The sequence below is a fragment of the Bombus bifarius genome, unplaced genomic scaffold (genome assembly GCF_011952205.1).
Source record: "Bombus bifarius isolate JDL3187 unplaced genomic scaffold, Bbif_JDL3187 scf7180000009125, whole genome shotgun sequence".
NCBI classification, from domain to species: domain Eukaryota; kingdom Metazoa; phylum Arthropoda; class Insecta; order Hymenoptera; family Apidae; genus Bombus; species Bombus bifarius.
In genome coordinates this window covers 1,631,925-1,651,170 of record NW_022884914.1, presented here as the reverse complement: position 1 = coordinate 1,651,170, position 19,246 = coordinate 1,631,925, and the positions used below count along the sequence as shown (strand labels likewise).

Sequence of the window (19,246 nt, the reverse complement as noted above, 5' to 3'; positions counted from 1 at the left end):
GCAAGCGTGAAGACGTACATAGTTGCGCATTAGTTAACTGTTGTGTAAATTTCGTTAAAGATCTAGAGTGAATATATTCATTTTGGACTCATTTGTGAGTGATTCGGCATTTGAGCCGATTAAGTATGTAATGATCTTATTTTCTGATCAAAGGAAAATAAAGAAACGTTAATAAAAAAGGATTTTTCTGTAACGAATTTTGGCACTGATATCCAGCTGATGCATTTTAACATATTTGACAGTTGAAATTGCGTAATTGTTGCCAGGATTTTCTTATGAGTCTTTTTACGCAATTTATCTAAATTGCCGTATAGAATGGCGGATTTGGATGACTTATTTCATTTAGATCAATACATAGGTCCAGAATCTCTTGCAGAATTATGTTTCCAAGTAATCTGCAAAAATTTAGACATTATCTCAGTAAAGGATAAGTGTGAATATCGAAATCTTTTAAAAGGAGTGGTTTTCCCAAGCGAAATATGCGATAAACTTATTGAATACGTTTTACGAAACGATATAAACGAAGATCATGACTGTTTCTTTACGATTTTCAAAAATGTATGGATAACCAAACTTAAACGTGTCAAAGTTGTAGGATCCAATATAACCGATGATTCAGTACAGATCCTTGCAAATCACAAACTTGTAAGATTAGAACTTACAGATTGTCCCAATTTAACAGACCGATCTATTGATTACATAAATGCAAATGCAGAAAATTTGCATACTTTAGTATGCCGTGGTAGTTCTGGAATTATTCCGGAAAAACTTACAGGTAAGAACTCTTTACTACTAGAATAACTTATAAAAATCTATAGTTCCACTGTCAGGATACTATTATGTTTTATTATACTTTTCTTTATTGATATCTATTAATAATTAAAATTATGTTCAATTTATGTCTTATAAAAAACATAGATATGCTATTATTCAAATTAATAACTAATAATAAATAGTTACTAATAAAATATTTATTTCGCATTAAGGTATGAGTTATTTTATATTATGAATAAAGCATTTATATTATTATTTTGCAGTTTAATTATTAATATATTTAGAATATCTTATTATTAATATTATTTGCATTTAGTTGTATCATAAAGAAAAAAAAATATAAGAGATATTAAGTTAATGACATATAGTATATTTATTTAATAATATATAAAATTAATGTATATACTTTTTAATTATTAGCATACCAGAAACAAGGACATGTATTTAAAATACCAAATCTACGGACCTTGGCTATAGAATATGTTCAAATTTGTGCCTTGGATTATAACATACTCTTGGGTGGATTAACAAATTTAACAAATTTAGATTTGTCCAATAGTTCTGATATGGGCACCTTTGATTATTTTCATTTGGTTCCTAATTTAGTATCCTTAGTTTTATATAATGTTAGAATTATTTCTCAAGCACAAGCCTTTGTTACCAATATCTGTCACTTGAAACATTTAAGGTAATTGTTTATTTATATTTGACTTATGGTATAATAAAATATTGTATTCAAAATTTTTAATTCAATGTTTTTAATATTAGGCATTTGGATATCTCTCAAATCCATCCAGAAGATGGAATATTTGCAAATCCTAATACAATCTTATCTGATATAGTAAATGGTTTGCCTCAACTAACTTCTTTAGATATTAGTGGGACAAATTTAGCAGGAATAGAAATTGTAGATCGTAGAATACAAACAGTTGAAAATTCTTTCTATTCTGACATATATAATAATAATCTTTGTGATATACCAGGTCTTATTTCAAGAGTGGATAGACCTTTACAGTTTTTAGGACTTTATGGAGCAAATGATGCACCTTGCAGGCGACGTAATATTCCAGCAAAATTGGTAAATAGTAAAAGCAATATTTTATAACAAATACATAATAATATTGTATATTTTATCATTTATTTTTTAATTATTCTGCTTTTTGAAATTCTAGATTGCAGGAAATGCAAATGAAGATCAAATATTGGTTGCAGCTCACGTTTATATGAATAATAGAGAAGATCTAATGTTAAAAGTAATAAGTGATTTATATCATATGTACAGATATGAAAATTGTCATAGGATGGATCAAGCACTTTGCGCAGTATTAGAAGCAATGGAGAAATATCCTACTCTGAAAGATATACAAATATCTGGAAGGTATTTATATATTATATGATTTTTGTATACTGTTATATTTATCATATATTTCAAAAAATTGAGTACAGCTCGTATTGTTTATATTTAACAGTGCAGCACTGTTTTATATTGTAAAAATGAAAGAAAAAGGCGAACTTGAAGCAAGATTAAAAAGGAGAATTGTTCGCACACTTCTTGTTGGAATGAGTATTCATAAAAATGAAGAAACTATGATGCGTAATGGTTGCCTGACATTATACCAATTCCGATTGCCACAAGATGTGGTATGTATTGTTCTTGTTACTTGCAGTAATAGCATATGCAGTTATATTGTAAAATATATTTTAAAGAATGTTAATAATTCTTATTTACCTTTTATTAGATGTCACACTATGAAACATTGGTAAAACTACTTTTGCATTTAGCTAAACATGCACAACAGGAAAGTTATGTTCAACGTATTGGAATATTTCTTTTAAATACTTTGGCATGTCAAGTAACAGGCAGAGAAAAGCGTTTATTAGGCGATCTAGGTTGCATAAAAACAATGCTTGAACTAATTAAATACAGAGTTGAATCTAGAACATTTGATGATGTTATGGAAGTAGCTTGGTCAACTATGTGGAATGTAACTGATGAAACTCCTATAAATTGTCAACGATTTTTTGAAGAAAATGGCATGCTATTATTCTATAGATGTGTGATGGTATACAATATTAATCTTACTTATTAATAAATAGTTACTAAATAAAAACAATTACTTCATGAATGATTTATTTTTACAGCAATACTCTCGCAAAGAAGAATTATTAAAAAATATGATGGGTTTACTTGGTAATGTAGCCGAAGTACAAAGTCTTAGAGTGCATCTAATGCAACTACCATACATGGTAGTTTTCACAAATTTAATACGTACTGTCAGAGAAAGCATTGAGGTTTTTTATACTTATATATTGACAATATATTTAATAATTATATTTTTACAATACTTAATATATTTTCTTTGCTATTAGGTACCATATAATGCAGTCGGGATATTAGCTCACATAGCATCTGATGGTGTTGAAGCATGGACAATAGAAAAACCTAGTCGAAATGTAGTTCTTGAACTTATGGTTGAAGCTATTGAACGATGGGATATATCATCAGAACGTAATATTAATTACCGCTCATTTCTACCACTGTTACGTTTGGTAGATATTTATCATACACCACAATGTCAACATTGGGCGGTTTGGGCTCTTGCTAATCTTACAACTGTTTATCGTGAGTATATATATTGCAAAATTTAATTTTATTTTAAATACAATCATTTTTCCATTCTATATATTCATACATACAAATATTTTTTTGAAGTTTTATTACCTTGCAACTTTTATTAAAACTATAATTATTTCTTTAACAGCCCATAAATATTGCATATTAGTTATTCGAGAAGGAGGAATTGAGAAATTGAATACTTTAATCTCAGATCCAAGACCATATGAGCGTATAAAAGAACTTGCCCATATTGTAATTGAAAATTGTAGTCGTTATAGTAGCAACTCCAATGACATGAATGTTCATTCCCCTTTAGATGAAGACTATATATATAGCTCAGATGGTTGAAAGTCAATTTTCATTATTATAATTCAAACACCATAAAAAGTAGAATGTTTTATGTCTGTAACAAAAAGTCTCCTAAAGAAAAGAGTGTGAGTAAGATTATAAAACTTGCTAAAGCATTTGTATGTTGGTTTGCCAAACTGTAAATTTGAAATTGAGTGGTCAAACAATCTTACTCGCACTTTCATCACATAAACATTTCATTACATATTTTATTTATTACATGTTATGAAATATATTTGGATCATGGATGCAAATATATTAATATATTAATGATATTATTAACGAAAGAGTAGTTGGTTTAATAAAAATATTTTTGATGTTCATAATCAATCTCTATAAACAATATTCAAATTTAAACACTTTTGATTTATGTACATAACCATGTTGTATTATAAATAAGAACAAATTAAGATTAGACTGAAGTTATTTGTTTAAATAATAACAATAACAATATCATTATATATATAAATAGTAACAGATTGTGACACCTTTCAAACTTATACTAAGTTTCTTATACTTGTGTGAATTCTTTGTAGATATTTGTATCATAAATAACTTTATTAGTTGCCATTACATTTTATTTGACAAAAAAGATTTAAAATAAAAAGATACATTAGACTCTATTATGTAAATAAAACTAAAATGAAATAAGATGAATTAGATTTACAAATTTGTACATCTCTATTATTAAAACTAAAATTCTTTGCAATAATGATGCTATTGTCAAAATTAAACTGTAAAACAAACATTACAACATAAAGTATACATTTGTAGATTTTAATAATTAATTTACATAACTAGCAAAAAATCTGCGTGAATAATTATCTAAATGATTGTTATTGTAATCGTTACATAATATTAATGTATGCGTGTAATAAATTGCAAAAATTCTTGATTTGTTTAATGTATAACATAAAGTTACATAAGACTGATTTCCTCTTTATTTTTTTGTGCCCTACAATTCTCTTTATTTTTACTACTTATATGATTAACAAGATAATTTTATTTCTGATAAAATATTGATCACTTTAATCTTTATATGTGTGTATAGAACATATGCAAGCAGTAAGAGAATGACTTTTACGAAATTTATATTTTATTACTTAATACTTAAAGATTTGATAATAACTGATAGCTAAAAAATATTTATTTGTTCTCTTATATAAAAATATTATAAATTGTTTGGTTTTTATGTATATAAAAATATTTAATGTATCTACTGAATTTGCTAAAGTACGTAAATATTTTAATGCCATGTTAAGCAATTTAGTTTTTCAAACTACAATTCCTTCAGAATATACTATGTACAATGAACAAAAACTTAATTTTCAAAAAATATTAGAATAGCGTAAAATGATATATGTTTATTAAAAATTATGGATTTAGTGTTTATTAGTTGCATACGACAAGTAAGTCATTGAATATTATTAAAACGAGTGTATGAGTCAAGTTGATGCTAACTTCCGGTTCGATTCCTTCATTCCAAACGATCGTTAGAATTTGGAAGAAGAGTGACGCCACAGCCTTTAGGGAAGACGACATTTTACGTGAATCGCGCGTCCACGGCATGTCTGTGTAATTTCGTGCCAAATACTTAAAGTTTATTGTACAAATTGCGCTTACTGAAATCTCTTAAAGGAAAATTCACATACTTTAATAAAGTAAGTATTATCTTGTTTATATAAAGACGATTTCTTAGATAAAATGATGGTTCTAAAATTCTCGCAGAGTGTGGCCATTAATTTGGGGAATAAAGAAGGAAGTTATTGATTTTCACACTAGAAATACTATTAATTTTTGCAAAAGGTTGTATATTTTATCATTCAAATATAGATATATCGTTTCACGATTATAATATTTATTAAATGTAATAAGCGTTGAAGCACTTTGTTCAAAATCATGCACAATTACGAGCAGCATGAAATATATATTTTAATGATGGTATCGTGAGGAACTACATTTTACAATGTAGAAATGTTATCTATTAAAATATTTATGTATCTTATAGAAAAAATTTGTCACTGTTTTAATAATTTAAATAGATAATGATGTAAACCTTATTTTTATATATTATTGTCGATTTTGTGAAGACGATATATATAAAAACTTAAATATTTTGGTAATTTCGTGTCACATTGCATAAGAACAATAAATAAGTACAATTAATGTAACTGAAGGTTATAATACATATGAATGTATTTTAATGTTGTAATGCAATACATAAACATTCCTGTTTTGTCTATAGACTTTTGACACCATATCTGACATCTATAACCCATCTATAAGTCCTAATTATGAGTTATAGCTACCATAAATGCAGGTTGGTAATAGATTATGCACATGTAAATTTATATCCGCTTGGATTTTATATTTTGTTATTTTATATTATTCATAAATATATGTATATTTTCATTTAATATACCATTTTTGTTGTTGTAAATAATTTTTTACAAATTTTGATCTTAAATAAATTCTTTCTGTCACAAAGATATACTATGTATTAAATATCAATGTCATTTAAATATGGTGCTTATTTTTATACCTAATATCATTTAAAAAAATAATAAAGTTATATATATAAAGCTCAGTATTAATTATAAAAAATATTTTATATATTTCTTATCTTTTTTTTATAGCTCTAGTATGAGTTCTCGTGGCCGTGGATTTAATTCTCGAGGAGGCAGTTCTTATAGGGGAAGAGGAGGTGGTAGTGGAAATGAATGGAACAGTGGATCCACAGGAGGAAATATGTCTAGCAGAGGAGGTTATTCCTCATCTAGAGGAGGCAGATTTAAATATTCAACTACCAGTTACGATTCTCGGTCAAAGTATAATTCTGGTTAGTTAATATTTGTGTACATTTAATATAATTCTTATGACCATAATAACAAATTTATGTTACCTAATATTTTATGAAGAGCATTTATTTTATAAGTAATATTAAAAATTATTTATATTTATAACAGGAGGGTCTGAAAGATATTCTAGTAGAGGAGGAAGAGGTGAACATTCAAATAGTTATAAAAGACCAAGGGTAAGTATGTAAATAAATGAATTGTAACTTAAAGAATTGTGTGCATAGAGAGTGACATAAATTTGAAACATTATTATTTTATTTAGGAATCTTATTCTGGAAGAGATGAACATCGATCGTCGAGTGATTCAACTCGTAAAAGGATGAGAAGTGATTCATACCAGGTATATATTTTATACATATAAGCGTAGTGATATTTTTATTGCAAGACACCTCAAATAAGCGTTAGTCTATTTTGTTTCAATCTCCTGCCGTGCTGTGGTCAAGAATCATTTTTTCATCTTGAAAGCCCTGCTTCACAAATGTTTTCAAATTTTTAAATTACATAGCATGAACAAACGATGGTCCTGAAAGATTTTCACATAAAATTTAACTATGAAATTTTAAGTATTTTGTTCCATATAAAAAATATTTTCAGGACACTCGTCTAAACATTTACATTTAAAAAAAATGAAACAGTAGGCAAGGCATTCATAAGTCGTCATACTTTCCTTTCAAGCGACGAGCCAACGGCTACTTGAACACCCATTCTTTTTGCGTTGGGACACTACTGGTGGAACACTGCGAAAACATCACATAATTAAAAGATGAAATACACCTAGATGGTACTTAATTATTGCCTGCACACAGTTGCATTAAATATTGAGAACAACCTGAAAAGTATCTGAACCAACAAATGAATAGATATATATATATATATACATATACATATAGAAATATGAATTTTAAAATGCCAACATTACATCAGTATTGTTCTCTATGTAAAACAATATGTGCAACTAAACCAGTTTCCTGCACAGTGCAGATCAGTTATTGAAATGTTGAAAGCATCCCTGCATTGCCACACCGCAAAAATTTTTAACAAATACTGCTCTATACAATTTTCTAAATTACATCCATTAAAACTTACCATTGAGATAATGAAATAAATTGTTAATAACGTCAAATCGTAGATCTTTCCAATGTAAAGGACATACATCCTAAGTTATGTTCAATTGAAAATGACTGAGAAACATCAACCTTTTTTAAATATATATCTGTACCTTATATCTATGGGTTGAAGCTAGACTGTGCTGGAAAGCTTTACAAAAGCAGTGAAAGTACACAAATATATTTTTCACATATTTTATCCTTAAAGAAAATATACAAGGATATAACATTATATGCATATAACTACAATTTTATTAGTTTTATTTGATTTCTTGGTTCATATAAGTGTGCATGAGGCATTGAACATTGTATGAAAGAATGCTTTACAAATATGAATATATAAAAATACATCTATCTTTATTAAAATTGGAAAGGTCTATCAACAATTAATCCAGAATCATGCAGAATTCAGTTCATTTGATATCTTCAAGCAAACGAATGCTGATCAAAGCTACTATTCAGAGCTCGTACATATGAAATGAAATGACAAGACTCCTATTATATTTTTTGAAAACTAAAAATTGTTTCTAATATAATAAAAAAAGCGGTATGCAAAGTTACTTATATTTGAAATATGAAAGATAAAATATAATTTAGGTGCTTTTCAAGCTTAGGCGAGGTAAATAATATTTTGGTGATCCAACGGGAATGGGTGTAGTGACCGTAACAGTACAAGGTTGGATGATTTTGTACTAAACGATTGGCACTATAATGAGTGGTAAAATAAGGGAGTGCAAAAGAATCAACTTGGAATGGAATTAGAAAAAAAATATATGGAGAATATCTGATAGGAGGGAACAAAGGGGAGGAATGTATATAGATTAAAAGAAAGAAGGGCAGGAAAAGAGAAAGATACAATGGGAAGGAGCACAATTGAATTTGATTTGGCAGGGTGGAGGTAGCGGTAGCGGCTCTCAGAGGTATTCTTCGTCGTATGGTGGTTCATCTGCATCAGCTCCTTATGACGATAATAAGGGATCGTCGTCTTCGGCCGTGTATGAGGACAAGAGACAAAGCGAACGCGCTTCGTCATATCATCGCTCAGAGGACCGTCATTCAGCATCGCGGAGCTATGCACCTCCACCACCCCCTCGAATTAGTGAAATGGCACCTCCAACTCAGAGATATACCTCGAGCCGAGGGCGAATATCGCATCAAAGCTCAAACTACAGAGGTCGCATTTCAACTCGTGGAAGCGGTAGAGGGGGTGGATTCCATCGTATGAGCTCTCGATCGGACGTCATCATGGCTCGCAAGCGTACTCTACACTCGCTCGACTATCGACGCAAGCTGCTAGGATCGCGATCGCGAGACTACATCCAGCGTGTGCGCATGACCACAACCAAATTGCGCAGGAGGTAATTAATTAATAAATCACTTACCAACCGCAATACCGTCCTAGTAGCCTGCTTGCTTATTTGTCAGTAAACGAACTGACTATATCTGAGTATAATGACCTGAAAGTCAAGACGATGATAGATATATAAATGGTAAAAGAAAACACAAAAAATGACACAAATGATCGCACGAAACCAATATTGTACTGCCGAGAGGCAAACTTTTCGCAGGGTTCTAAATAAAAAAGGGAATTGATTCTCACATGCATAAATACAATGTGTATATCATCAAAATACAATGTAATTACTTTTGATATGAGAACTACTATAATACTTGTACTTTACGAGATCATTATTTATCATTCTTACACATAGCGGTGATTAAAACCAGTATAAGAACGTTGTTTCTTATATATATATATATATGTATATATATATATTTTAAAACGCGAAAATGCGGAGACATAAGAGCACAATGCAGAGCAAAAAGGCCGAATAGTTAAGACCTTTATTGCAATACGAAATGCATTCATTATGGGGGATAAAAGAAAAACGAATACTATCGCGATATTTGCTGTATATCAACTATAAGAAAACAAAATTTTGGTTGATGATATAATGAAAGACAAAGGAACCAGAACAAGACGAAGGGAAATAATGTAAGTCAAAACAAAATTGCTGTGTCGTTAGTAGCGGTACTACTAGGCTATCCGGAAGTAAAAAGGAGTCAGGATCAGGAACGAGCATGAAGGACAAGGATAGAGAGATGACCAAAGCTATTAACGCTGAATTTTCCGATGACGATGAAGAGGATGATGATAATAAAAGTAATTGGGATGATGATGATAAGGTAACTTCATAGGGCTGATAATATTTGCTCTTATTATCTATATGCATATTGTGTGCTAATAATGGCAATACTTACTGTAATATTTACCGACATTAATTCAGCCGCATGAACGCGACGATGAAGAAGAAGAGGAAGAGGAAGAGAAAAAGAAAAAAGATGAAAAAAGAAAGAAAGAAAAACAAGATCGGGAAAGACAAAACACCGAAGATGAGGAAGAGAAAGAAGACGAAGTAAAAGAAGATGAAGATGATCGAAAACATGAGGTGAGACCAATTAAAATAAATTTTGTTAATTGAATTAACCCGTTACGGTGAACATTTGTCATGCGTATATTTTTAGGATGATGAGGACGATGGGGATGATGAAGAAAGAGATGAAAATGATAAAACAGATCATGGTAGAACTACTGGTTCAGAAGAGTTACCTAGTAGAAGAGATGGGAGAAAATTTATTAAATTAACTTGTCCACATTGTGCTCATCGTAGTGTTACTTTCAAAGAATACTCGCTACATTTATATTCGGGCCGTCACAGTGCAGCAATGAGACGAATCGCATCACGGCACAAAGCAACTTTGACTCGTATGCGTGTCTTGCAACGACAAGAACAACGACGTGTCGAGGCCCGAGATGCTGCGCGTGGTACTTTGCCTTCTCGTACCATGTTCTGTCCGATCTGTAAACTTAATTATCGTTCTCTTAAAGCAATACATCAGCTATCAGATTCCCATCGTCAAATGAAACGATTTCTCACACCATTTTGCCGCACCTGTCGTATTCAATTTCGATCACCAATGCTATTTGAAACTCATATGTGTTCTTTGGATCACATTAAGGTACTATTCCTATTGCGATATTAAAGTTTTTGGAGTTTTAATATATTTTATGTCTGTGTATCTTTCAGAGGAAAAGTGCATTGAAAGAAAGAATGAACGCTGGCAATGGTGAAGCGGAAGCGAATTCAAGTGGACCTGAAGAAGATGACAAGGAAGTTAATCTTGATAACTTTATGACTCTGGATTCTGTAGGTGATGTTGACGGTACGTACGATTATTGAACGTTACATTTTTCTTTCTCTAATAAATATTACTTCGATAACAATTACTAGATAAACATAATTTACAGCAGAAGATGAAGAGTCTCCCGAGAAAAAAAAAGAAAAACCAGAAAATGAAGGCACAAACGACACAGAAAAGAAACCTAAAAGTAAACAAATGATTAAAGTGGGAGCAGAATACATAAAACGTGTCGAAGTGCAATTTTGTGAATTGTGTAAGACATATCTACCACGTAGTGAAAATAGTGAAAGAGCAATAGCGCTCCATTGTTCAACCAGAAGTCATCTTAAACGGTATACTTTTAAAATAATGATTTCATAAAATTTTTGCTTTTATGTATACAATTGTTGATCTAAATGTAATATATTATGCAGATATGTGCGCGATAATGATGATAAAGCATTGCGAAGACAAGCAGAAAGAATCCATCTGCAATCATCGTCATCTACCAATAATACTTCTACTCCAAATGCTGTAAATAGTACAGAAAATGCTAAATCTCCAACTAATTCTGAACCACCATCTACAAATAACACATTGCCAGTAACTACAACTGATGGGACTAATACTGCTGAGTCAGGTAAAATAATTGAGCAAAAAGGGGTTGTTGAATCTGAGAAAAATACGAAAGAGAATAAAAATGGACAAGCGGAAGAAGATGATGATGATGATTACCCCGGCGATAGTGGCGATAAGTTATGGGATGATGTTGATAAAGACTTGGGCGATATTTTAAGAGAAACAGAAGTAGGAGGTAAATCTAGCGATGATGAAGATTCTCGTTATGATCGTTTCCGTAATTCAGATAAGAAACAACAACATTCTGGCAAGGATAAAGAAAGGGACAATGAAAAGAACGAAATAGATGAAAAAGAAAATACAAAAAAGCAAGAGCTGAAAGTAAAAATTGAAAAAATAGATATGTAAAGTTCAAGAATTATTAGTACGTTTCAACCATATCCTAATGTGACTTTAACATTTTTTCTACAAAACTGTGTAAAACTTTACAAACTATAGAAAATATACATATGTCTGAATTTCATATAAAAGTTATTTTTATAAGATTAAACAGTTATTTTCTGGATCAAATTGATAAAAACCCATGTACAATACTATATTTTGTTCTGTATAAGTTTATTGTATAAAAAGTTGTAAAAATGCGTGACATTAACGATGTTTATTTTATATGAAGTAATGAACATAAAACTTTGTTTAGATCTTATTTACCAAATACTGGACATGCTTGAAATGTACACACCGATATAAACTTCATAATGTTCAATTCCTTTGTAATTCAAGAAAGTCACTATGTACGCACATTTAGTGACATAAATGTTAGCAAGAACTGTAAAGGAAATTATTCGTATAAGCATGTTAAGTATAGATGTGTAAAAGTAGCGGTTATTTGTGCATTGAAAATTTGGTGGAAATTACAGAAAACAACAAAAATATTCGATTAATTTTTAATTATTAATTGTAAATGAGCATATAACAAAATCAATGAACTTGTCACTTATAGATAAGTGTAATAAATATTATACATCTTAATGTTTTGTTTTCTATATTTATCTTGTAATTCAATAAAATAAACAAATTTTCCTATTAATATTCATGATAAATTTTGTTGCATTAGTTTTATTATAATATTTTATGTATATATATGTAACTTATATTTATTACTCCTTGGTGGTAATGTATATGATATAGGTGTTTGAGTTGTGTGTATTTTCATCAATCTTCACAAGATGGCATAAGATCTATTCAAGTTAACATCATTTTGAACTATAACAGATTTGTGTAAAAGATATATTACATTCATTGATACGTTATTTTTATCATAGTATTATAAAAATGGAAAAGAAAAGTACAGTGTAATATAACACAAAATTATAGATTTTTTTATTTCGTATTATTTTCTTACAGTTATCTTACATTTATCTTTGTTATTATCTTACATTTCCTATTTTGTATTCTAACCTTGATTCCGATTACAAAATAATTATTTTCATTAGTCCAATGGCAAATATATCTTCGATGTTGTCAATAGGACAACAACATGACATTTGTTCTGAAGATATTACCAACAATTGTACAGACGTAACCGTTTGCAATACTGATAATGAATGTAATATTTCAAGAACCTTGGAAGATATACAATGTTTTGTATGTGATGCAAAAATTCAAGGGCGTCATTATGCTTTGGCTACATGTAGAACGCAGATATCAAGAACTAGAGTAATAGAAAAGCTTGGAGAATTAGTTGGTGAAAGGTAGTATCTTATTATAACATTTATATGAATATAATATGCATTTCAGGCACTGTTTTAAAATACAAGTGCAATTTTGTCCTTTTCATATAATATAGATATTTGGTAGTAATATCAGAAGATGATGTAATTTGTCGCAGTTGTGCTAATCTTATTAATACACTTGATAGACTTGATGTTGAGATGTGCAATATACGTGATAATGTTTTGAGATTCTTAGAACAAAAGTATTCTTTGGAGAAAGGAGAACTTCTTGGTAATAATGATAAACAAAAGCGTTCTCAACCACCACAAATTACAAAGTGTAACACTCAAGCTACAACTAATTATCAAAGTAGGAAAGATGTTATCTTATCTTCAAATATTACTGAAAAATCCAAGCATAAAAAGAGTAATATTTGGTTGCAATGTGATAAATGTCAATATACTACTCTTCATAATTCATTTATGGTGCATCATATTAGAGACCATGTTAAGCAAAAAACATTTTGTGATAAATGTGGTGTACAATTTTATGAAAGTCAACAAGAATCACATAATTGTAATATGAAAGAACATATAAGTGATCAGACTAGAGTCCAAGATAATCAAACAGGTTTTTCATACTATTCATTTTTGATATGATAGAAATGAACTTTTTCTATTCTCAGAAAATTGTATTCCAAATGCCTTTCAGAATCGCCTTTAAAAGATATTGATGAAGCTATGTTGGATATCCCAATTTTGGAAAAAAGTGTGCAGCAAAATGTACCAATTATGACTATTGAAACATATTCAGAATCACACATTCCAAATCATAATGAAAATATTCCTATAATAAGATTATCAAATTCTGAAAATTTATCAATTCAGAATATTTTAACTGCTGGTAAGAATTTAAGATATATTTCTAATTGAAAAACATTTCATTACAAAATGTCTATAAATTATAGACAATACTACTGTAAATCAACCAATATATGTACGTATTTTACAACCTGTGGAAATTAATGAAGCTCCAACACATCCTGCAGTGATGGTATCACATTCTGATACAGATTTAGCTTTGAAACTTAAAGACAATTCAGAAAAACAAATCTTAACATTGACAGAAGATGGTAATTTGGAAATGACAGAAATAGCTTGTTGGAATGACATGCAATCATCAGAAACACAATCTAACATGATGTTTTAATAAGTTGATTTATTAAATTAGACACAGTTTTTATTTATCTATTTTTATCGACACTACAAATAACAGTTATTTACATTTGCAACAACATAAATGTTTTTTTGACTTAAACAATCAGCGTGCATTTTCAATATGTTGATTTCTTCTTTCGTTTCTTTACTACTGCTGCTTGTTTATAAATTGAAAACTACTTTATTTGTTTAGTAATTTCCAATCATCGGTTTCCTAATTCCATTTAAGATGCAGTAGCCTATATTTGTTACTTAGATACCAAATGGGAACTAAACATAAATATAAAGAATAATTACAGAAGTAAAAATGAAATATTTTGTAACATAAGATATAGAAATACATAATACATTGAACGTTTTGATATTAAAAATGTATTAAATTTACCTTAAAACCATGGGATGCTCTATCCTTTGAGTCATCTACAACAAAATTATTTAATATTCATTTAATTTTTTTAATATAATACGACAATAATTGTTTAATAATTCTTTGTAAAATGTTTATGTTACTTATAATGTTAGCAATAGTGTCTTGAACATTGCCATGGATATGGTGTGCAACGTTGAATGCCTTTTTTTATATTATCCCTCATATTATCTATTCCAAATTTTACGACATAATGGACATCATGGAAAATGCCAGAAGCAATACTTTTAACATTATTAACTGTTTGTTCAACAACATCGTTAGTGTTATTAATGATGGCACCGACAATATTTTGAGCATTATTCATTACAGTGCCTAACAGAGATCTAGAATCTTCCGAAATATCGTAAATTATATCGCACAGATCTTCCGCAATGCGAGCATTCATATGTATAGCATTTTTCAACGTTTGTCTTGTGGTATTTCCAATATTATTGAGGACATCGTAAATTTGGTTTTCAGTTTCATTAATTGTATCATGAACAAATTCTTTGATATTGTTCAAAAGATTGTGAGCCTCTTTCCTTAACTCGGACAATGTTTTGTTCAAAATCTCAGTAGTCTTTTCTTCAATATCTTCAGCAGTATGTCTCGCTTGTGCCACAGCTTGGGCTGTTTTATTTATGAATTCCTGTACTCTTTCTTCTGTAACATTCCTCACGTGGTTTACGATTTCGGAAGTCTTTTCGTTAACGTGTTTCAAGGTATTATTTATTTTATTCTCCAGGTTGTCAAGCGCATTGGTAACGTTCTTGATGATGTCCTCTACTTTGTGTTTAATGATATTCTTTGCCTTCGAGGCATCTTCTTCCAGTTTATCGAGTTTGCTATAGAGATGTTGAAAATGTTCTTGTGTTTTGTTCCTAACATCGGTAATGATTTTAGCGATCTGTTGTTCTATTCGTTCCAAAAGATGTACGGAGCCGTTTGTTACTTTTTTCAATTGATCCTCCAGCATATGTTCCACAGATCCTACAAACTTGTGCAAATCATCGACAATTTTAGAGCTCTCGTCCACAACATGGGACAAATCTTGGCTGCCACTTTTGTCATTATTACTGTGATTTTCGTCACTGCCATTATTGCTATTATTTCCTTGTGAGTTTGCTTGAGACTTGTCATTAGGCTGTAACAGTTTTTTCTAATTGTTATTAGATATTTTTTACTTACTTATTTCGTTTTTTACAAGAGGTTTCTAGAAAACTGTAATCATATTTGGATATTTAAAAAAATTCTTGTTTAACAAACAATTTTTTATTACATTTCATACGATACTAGAGTAATTATAAAGAATTATATTGTTAGATAAAATGAAAATAATATATAATACTTTTAAATGTAATTAATATGAATTTTAAGTGAAATTACTACTTTAAATATTATCTAACTTCAAATTTTCTTAATATTGTTAAGCGTTATAAATCTATTCCAATTCATTATGTATAAAAATCATTAATTGATACTTACCTTAAGAGCATTTTGTACTTGGTTTAATTGATCAAGCGGAAGAGCCTGTATTAAAAGATCAAGAAAAATGTAATGGTCAGTTAACAGATAGAAGAGAGAAAATGTTCTATATAGAAATGAGTAAATGAAGAACATACGTAAGTATAATTAGAAATCATAAATTCGCATAATTATTAAGATAATCAGACACAATGATTTATTTTCAGTGTAGAATGTTATAGAACGAAATATCATACGTACAAGAACAGCAGCAATGCCGAGAATGGCGAAAATTGGTAAGAACTTAAACATGATTTTCAATGATGATGCTTGTAGCAACAAACTTATCGAAAATGTATACTGTAATTTGAACATGACCGCGATTTATATATCCATCTGTATTTCTGATTAACATATGTGTCAATAAAAAATGAATTCACTGTATGAAAGCACTAACAAAGCTTGAATAGCGTCATAATATTTACTTGTTATTACAATTCATAAATTAAACACTGTGTTATCTAATTCAAACAACTCATTAACTTCCTTTTATTTGAAAATTAAGTAAACAAGATGAATATTCAACAGAAATGAATGGTCGTATGTTGATAAAAATAAAATAAAATAAAATAAAAGTAGTTTTTAAACTTTAATAAGCAGTATCGATTAAATTTTTGCATTTTCTCCTAATGCTTAACTAATATTGGATTTCAAATTTACCGCGTTATGGTTTAAATTTTCTTGCTATAGTAAATAATTCGTTCAATTTAGATTGGTCATTATCGGTTAACTTCAGTCAAGATGTATTTCGATATCTATTTTTGTAAGATTTTATGAAATTAGAATTTTGTACAGATTTTAAAAAGATGTAACTGTTTTTCTTATAGATGTGGAATAAAGTGAACTTAAAATGTAAGTGTTGTATATTAACATTACAGCAAATTATAGATGTAAATATTGGCTAGTAATATTTGTCCAGCTCAGTGGTAACATTGTTATTTCAAATCTTAAATGGCTACACTAGTAAACACTGTACGTTAAAACCGTTGTACCTTGATCAGGAAAGTAATAATGTAATTATGACATAAAAATAATACAATAACGATGGAAGAATTTAATATTGATATTGTGCATGTTCTTCAGAATAGAGATTTTAGTGTGTTGCAGAAGTTAGTATCACATTGTTATGATTTTCGAGCAAAAATTGCTGCTAAAATTGAAGATACAACTGCATATGAATCTGGTATGTATATAATATATTTCTCAGCTTGATAGATCTAAATTATATTGTATTTTATTATAGATGTTTGTTCACGTATTGTATGAAATTTTAATGAATTCATAATAACTCCTCCTTTTAAACCTTTGAGTACTCATTAAAATAATCAAATGTGATAAAGAAATATCCACTATTTTATGACTTTTAATTATTGACTTATTAATAATTTTTAACACGTATATTAATAAAACTGATTAAACAATTTGACATTGAATGGCATATATATTTTTGTACAATTTTTCATTCAAGTAAGTGTTCTTAATGTTAATAATATATTTATATTGTGTTTTTAGAATGTATAGAGAAAATAGCACAAAGCGGTAACAAAATATTAGAGTTAGAGCAAGAAGTTGAAAGTTTAAAATCTGATATAGATACAACAAAATTGCAACAAAAAATTATAGATAAAAAGATTACTAATGCAATTAAACAGCAAGAAAAATTAGAAGACGAAGTTAATAATGCCAAAGTAAAAAGAGACAGCTTGTCTGTTGAAATTGTTGATTTACATGAAGGTATTTATTATAAATATATAAACATATTATAAATATAATTTTTTATCAGAAATCTATAGAACATTATTTTTAGAATCAGAACAAAGAAAAGAACAGAAATTATTAACTTGGAAAAGTATTAAACTTGCTTGTCACACATATAAACAGCATTTGGGCTTTCATATAGAATTAATCAATAACAAAGAACAAGAACAAATTAAAGTTTCCTTTTTTATAAATAACACTAATGCAAAGGATAAATACTTCGTACAGTTACTTAATTGTAATAATCAGTGGAGAGGTATGTGTAGTATCCATTTGTAAGTATTCCAAATATATTATTTGAAATGATATGACATGAATGTATGAATAACTATGCCTTCTAGTGGAACAGATTCAACCTACTCTTAAAGCAGAACATTTGAGTAACTTTGAAGGAATTATTGACTTTTCTAAACAATCAGAAGTTTCGGATGTAACTGCACTTCTTTGTAAGCTCAGAGAAACATTTGTTAAGTATTACTAAAAACAAAATAAAATTGAAACCTTATATATATATATATACATAGGTACGGATAAATTTATAACATTGATGCTATTTATTATAAGATTAAAGCCTTTATTAATAAAAATTAATAACTGAATTGTCTTATTACATATGAAAAATTTGCAACACTATACATAGCAAAACTTAACATTGGTATAATTTTATTAAAATATATTCATTATTAGTATAAGTATCTGTGGTATTGTTACATACATATGTTGTGACACGTATCTTAATGTACTATTTGCCTACAGCTCAGATTGGAAACAGTAAACTGCTAATCACAGTGTAGATAAATTATTTAGATACTAAAATTATAAAGAAGTTTCCACTTGATTTCTATTTATATATGGCACTTATATATATGATACATTTGAAATTATCTATTCCATGAGTGGTTAAGTTTATTTAAAATTGTTAATTTTACTAAATTGTAAATATATATTTATTTATCTAGTTATCAACGATCTGTTATAAATATTATCTAATACTCGATCATTTAATTTTTACCTCTTGCCGTCTCTAAAATTCTCTTATTTAAAAAATATTTTATTATTAAATTATTTCGATTTCAAGTCCTAGCTATTGAAGCTAGCAGTCGATATTAACAACTGTTTTCTTGTCGATATGTTAAAAACTCGTTTCTATGCAACAGACA

The 19,246-nt window shown here is 28.9% G+C and overlaps 5 protein-coding genes across 10 annotated transcripts; 4 read left to right on the top strand and 1 right to left on the bottom strand.

Moving 5' to 3' along the window:
• Window positions 1-315: 315 nt before the first annotated feature.
• On the top strand, window positions 316-4,660 carry LOC117213634 (protein zer-1 homolog). The gene is made up of 9 exons (XM_033459133.1): window positions 316-775; window positions 1,195-1,462; window positions 1,543-1,852; window positions 1,947-2,152; window positions 2,244-2,415; window positions 2,514-2,837; window positions 2,917-3,066; window positions 3,145-3,397; window positions 3,537-4,660. The coding sequence occupies exons 1-9, from the start codon at window positions 316-318 to the stop codon at window positions 3,737-3,739; spliced, it is 2,346 nt and encodes a 781-aa protein (XP_033315024.1). The 3' UTR covers window positions 3,740-4,660.
• Window positions 4,661-5,243: 583 nt separating this feature from the next.
• LOC117213742 (glutamic acid-rich protein-like) lies at window positions 5,244-12,494 on the top strand. 6 transcript variants are annotated; one of them, XM_033459363.1, is made up of 12 exons: window positions 5,246-5,400; window positions 5,985-6,059; window positions 6,376-6,578; window positions 6,706-6,773; window positions 6,860-6,937; window positions 8,595-9,061; window positions 9,734-9,890; window positions 9,992-10,153; window positions 10,230-10,724; window positions 10,793-10,928; window positions 11,014-11,239; window positions 11,321-12,494. In XM_033459363.1, the coding sequence occupies exons 2-12, from the start codon at window positions 6,034-6,036 to the stop codon at window positions 11,871-11,873; spliced, it is 2,571 nt and encodes an 856-aa protein (XP_033315254.1). In that variant the 5' UTR covers window positions 5,246-5,400; window positions 5,985-6,033; the 3' UTR covers window positions 11,874-12,494. The 6 variants fall into 6 exon arrangements, with proteins under 6 accessions (XP_033315256.1, XP_033315254.1, XP_033315251.1 ...); XM_033459360.1 differs by having other exon boundaries at window positions 9,731-9,890; window positions 11,321-11,873; XM_033459362.1 differs by having other exon boundaries at window positions 5,248-5,400; window positions 9,731-9,890; window positions 11,017-11,239.
• A 370-nt stretch (window positions 12,495-12,864) lies between these two features.
• On the top strand, window positions 12,865-14,420 carry LOC117213746. The gene is made up of 4 exons (XM_033459368.1): window positions 12,865-13,216; window positions 13,312-13,808; window positions 13,890-14,081; window positions 14,146-14,420. The coding sequence occupies exons 1-4, from the start codon at window positions 12,963-12,965 to the stop codon at window positions 14,385-14,387; spliced, it is 1,185 nt and encodes a 394-aa protein (XP_033315259.1). The 5' UTR covers window positions 12,865-12,962; the 3' UTR covers window positions 14,388-14,420.
• On the bottom strand, window positions 14,377-17,200 carry LOC117213745 (uncharacterized protein PFB0145c-like). Its single transcript, XM_033459367.1, has 3 exons — window positions 16,530-17,200; window positions 16,290-16,334; window positions 14,377-15,948 (listed from the first exon to the last, which is right to left on the bottom strand). The coding sequence occupies exons 1-3, from the start codon at window positions 16,641-16,643 to the stop codon at window positions 14,914-14,916; spliced, it is 1,194 nt and encodes a 397-aa protein (XP_033315258.1). The 5' UTR covers window positions 16,644-17,200; the 3' UTR covers window positions 14,377-14,913.
• Window positions 16,175-18,979, top strand: LOC117213747. The gene is made up of 6 exons (XM_033459370.1): window positions 16,175-16,426; window positions 16,496-16,564; window positions 17,207-17,511; window positions 17,841-18,062; window positions 18,136-18,342; window positions 18,428-18,979. The coding sequence occupies exons 3-6, from the start codon at window positions 17,373-17,375 to the stop codon at window positions 18,565-18,567; spliced, it is 708 nt and encodes a 235-aa protein (XP_033315261.1). The 5' UTR covers window positions 16,175-16,426; window positions 16,496-16,564; window positions 17,207-17,372; the 3' UTR covers window positions 18,568-18,979.
• The last annotated feature ends 267 nt before the right edge of the window (window positions 18,980-19,246 follow it).

Bases quoted from the DNA above. Each gene is read 5' to 3' on its own strand.
- LOC117213634 (XM_033459133.1), top strand. From the start codon at position 316: ATGGCGGATTTGGATGACTTATTTCATTTAGATCAATACATAGGTCCA. The intron at 1,463-1,542 runs GTAATTGTTTAT...TTTTAATATTAG, and splicing joins TGTCACTTGAAACATTTAAG to GCATTTGGATATCTCTCAAA. The intron at 2,416-2,513 runs GTATGTATTGTT...ACCTTTTATTAG, and splicing joins TCCGATTGCCACAAGATGTG to ATGTCACACTATGAAACATT.
- LOC117213742 (XM_033459361.1), top strand. From the start codon at position 6,034: ATGAGTTATAGCTACCATAAATGCAG. The intron at 10,154-10,229 runs GTGAGACCAATT...GTATATTTTTAG, and splicing joins AAGATGATCGAAAACATGAG to GATGATGAGGACGATGGGGA. The intron at 11,240-11,320 runs GTATACTTTTAA...TATATTATGCAG, and splicing joins ACCAGAAGTCATCTTAAACG to ATATGTGCGCGATAATGATG.
- LOC117213746 (XM_033459368.1), top strand. From the start codon at position 12,963: ATGGCAAATATATCTTCGATGTTGTCAATAGGACAACAACATGACATT. The intron at 13,217-13,311 runs GTAGTATCTTAT...CATATAATATAG, and splicing joins GGAGAATTAGTTGGTGAAAG to ATATTTGGTAGTAATATCAG. The intron at 14,082-14,145 runs GTAAGAATTTAA...TATAAATTATAG, and splicing joins TCAGAATATTTTAACTGCTG to ACAATACTACTGTAAATCAA.
- LOC117213745 (XM_033459367.1), bottom strand. From the start codon at position 16,643: ATGTTCAAATTACAGTATACATTTTCGATAAGTTTGTTGCTACAAGCA. The intron at 16,335-16,529 runs GTACGTATGATA...CTTTTAATACAG, and splicing joins TCGGCATTGCTGCTGTTCTT to GCTCTTCCGCTTGATCAATT. The intron at 15,949-16,289 runs GTAAGTATCAAT...AAACTGTTACAG, and splicing joins AAGTACAAAATGCTCTTAAG to CCTAATGACAAGTCTCAAGC.
- LOC117213747 (XM_033459370.1), top strand. From the start codon at position 17,373: ATGGAAGAATTTAATATTGATATTGTGCATGTTCTTCAGAATAGAGAT. The intron at 17,512-17,840 runs GTATGTATATAA...TTGTGTTTTTAG, and splicing joins TACAACTGCATATGAATCTG to AATGTATAGAGAAAATAGCA. The intron at 18,063-18,135 runs GTATTTATTATA...CATTATTTTTAG, and splicing joins AATTGTTGATTTACATGAAG to AATCAGAACAAAGAAAAGAA.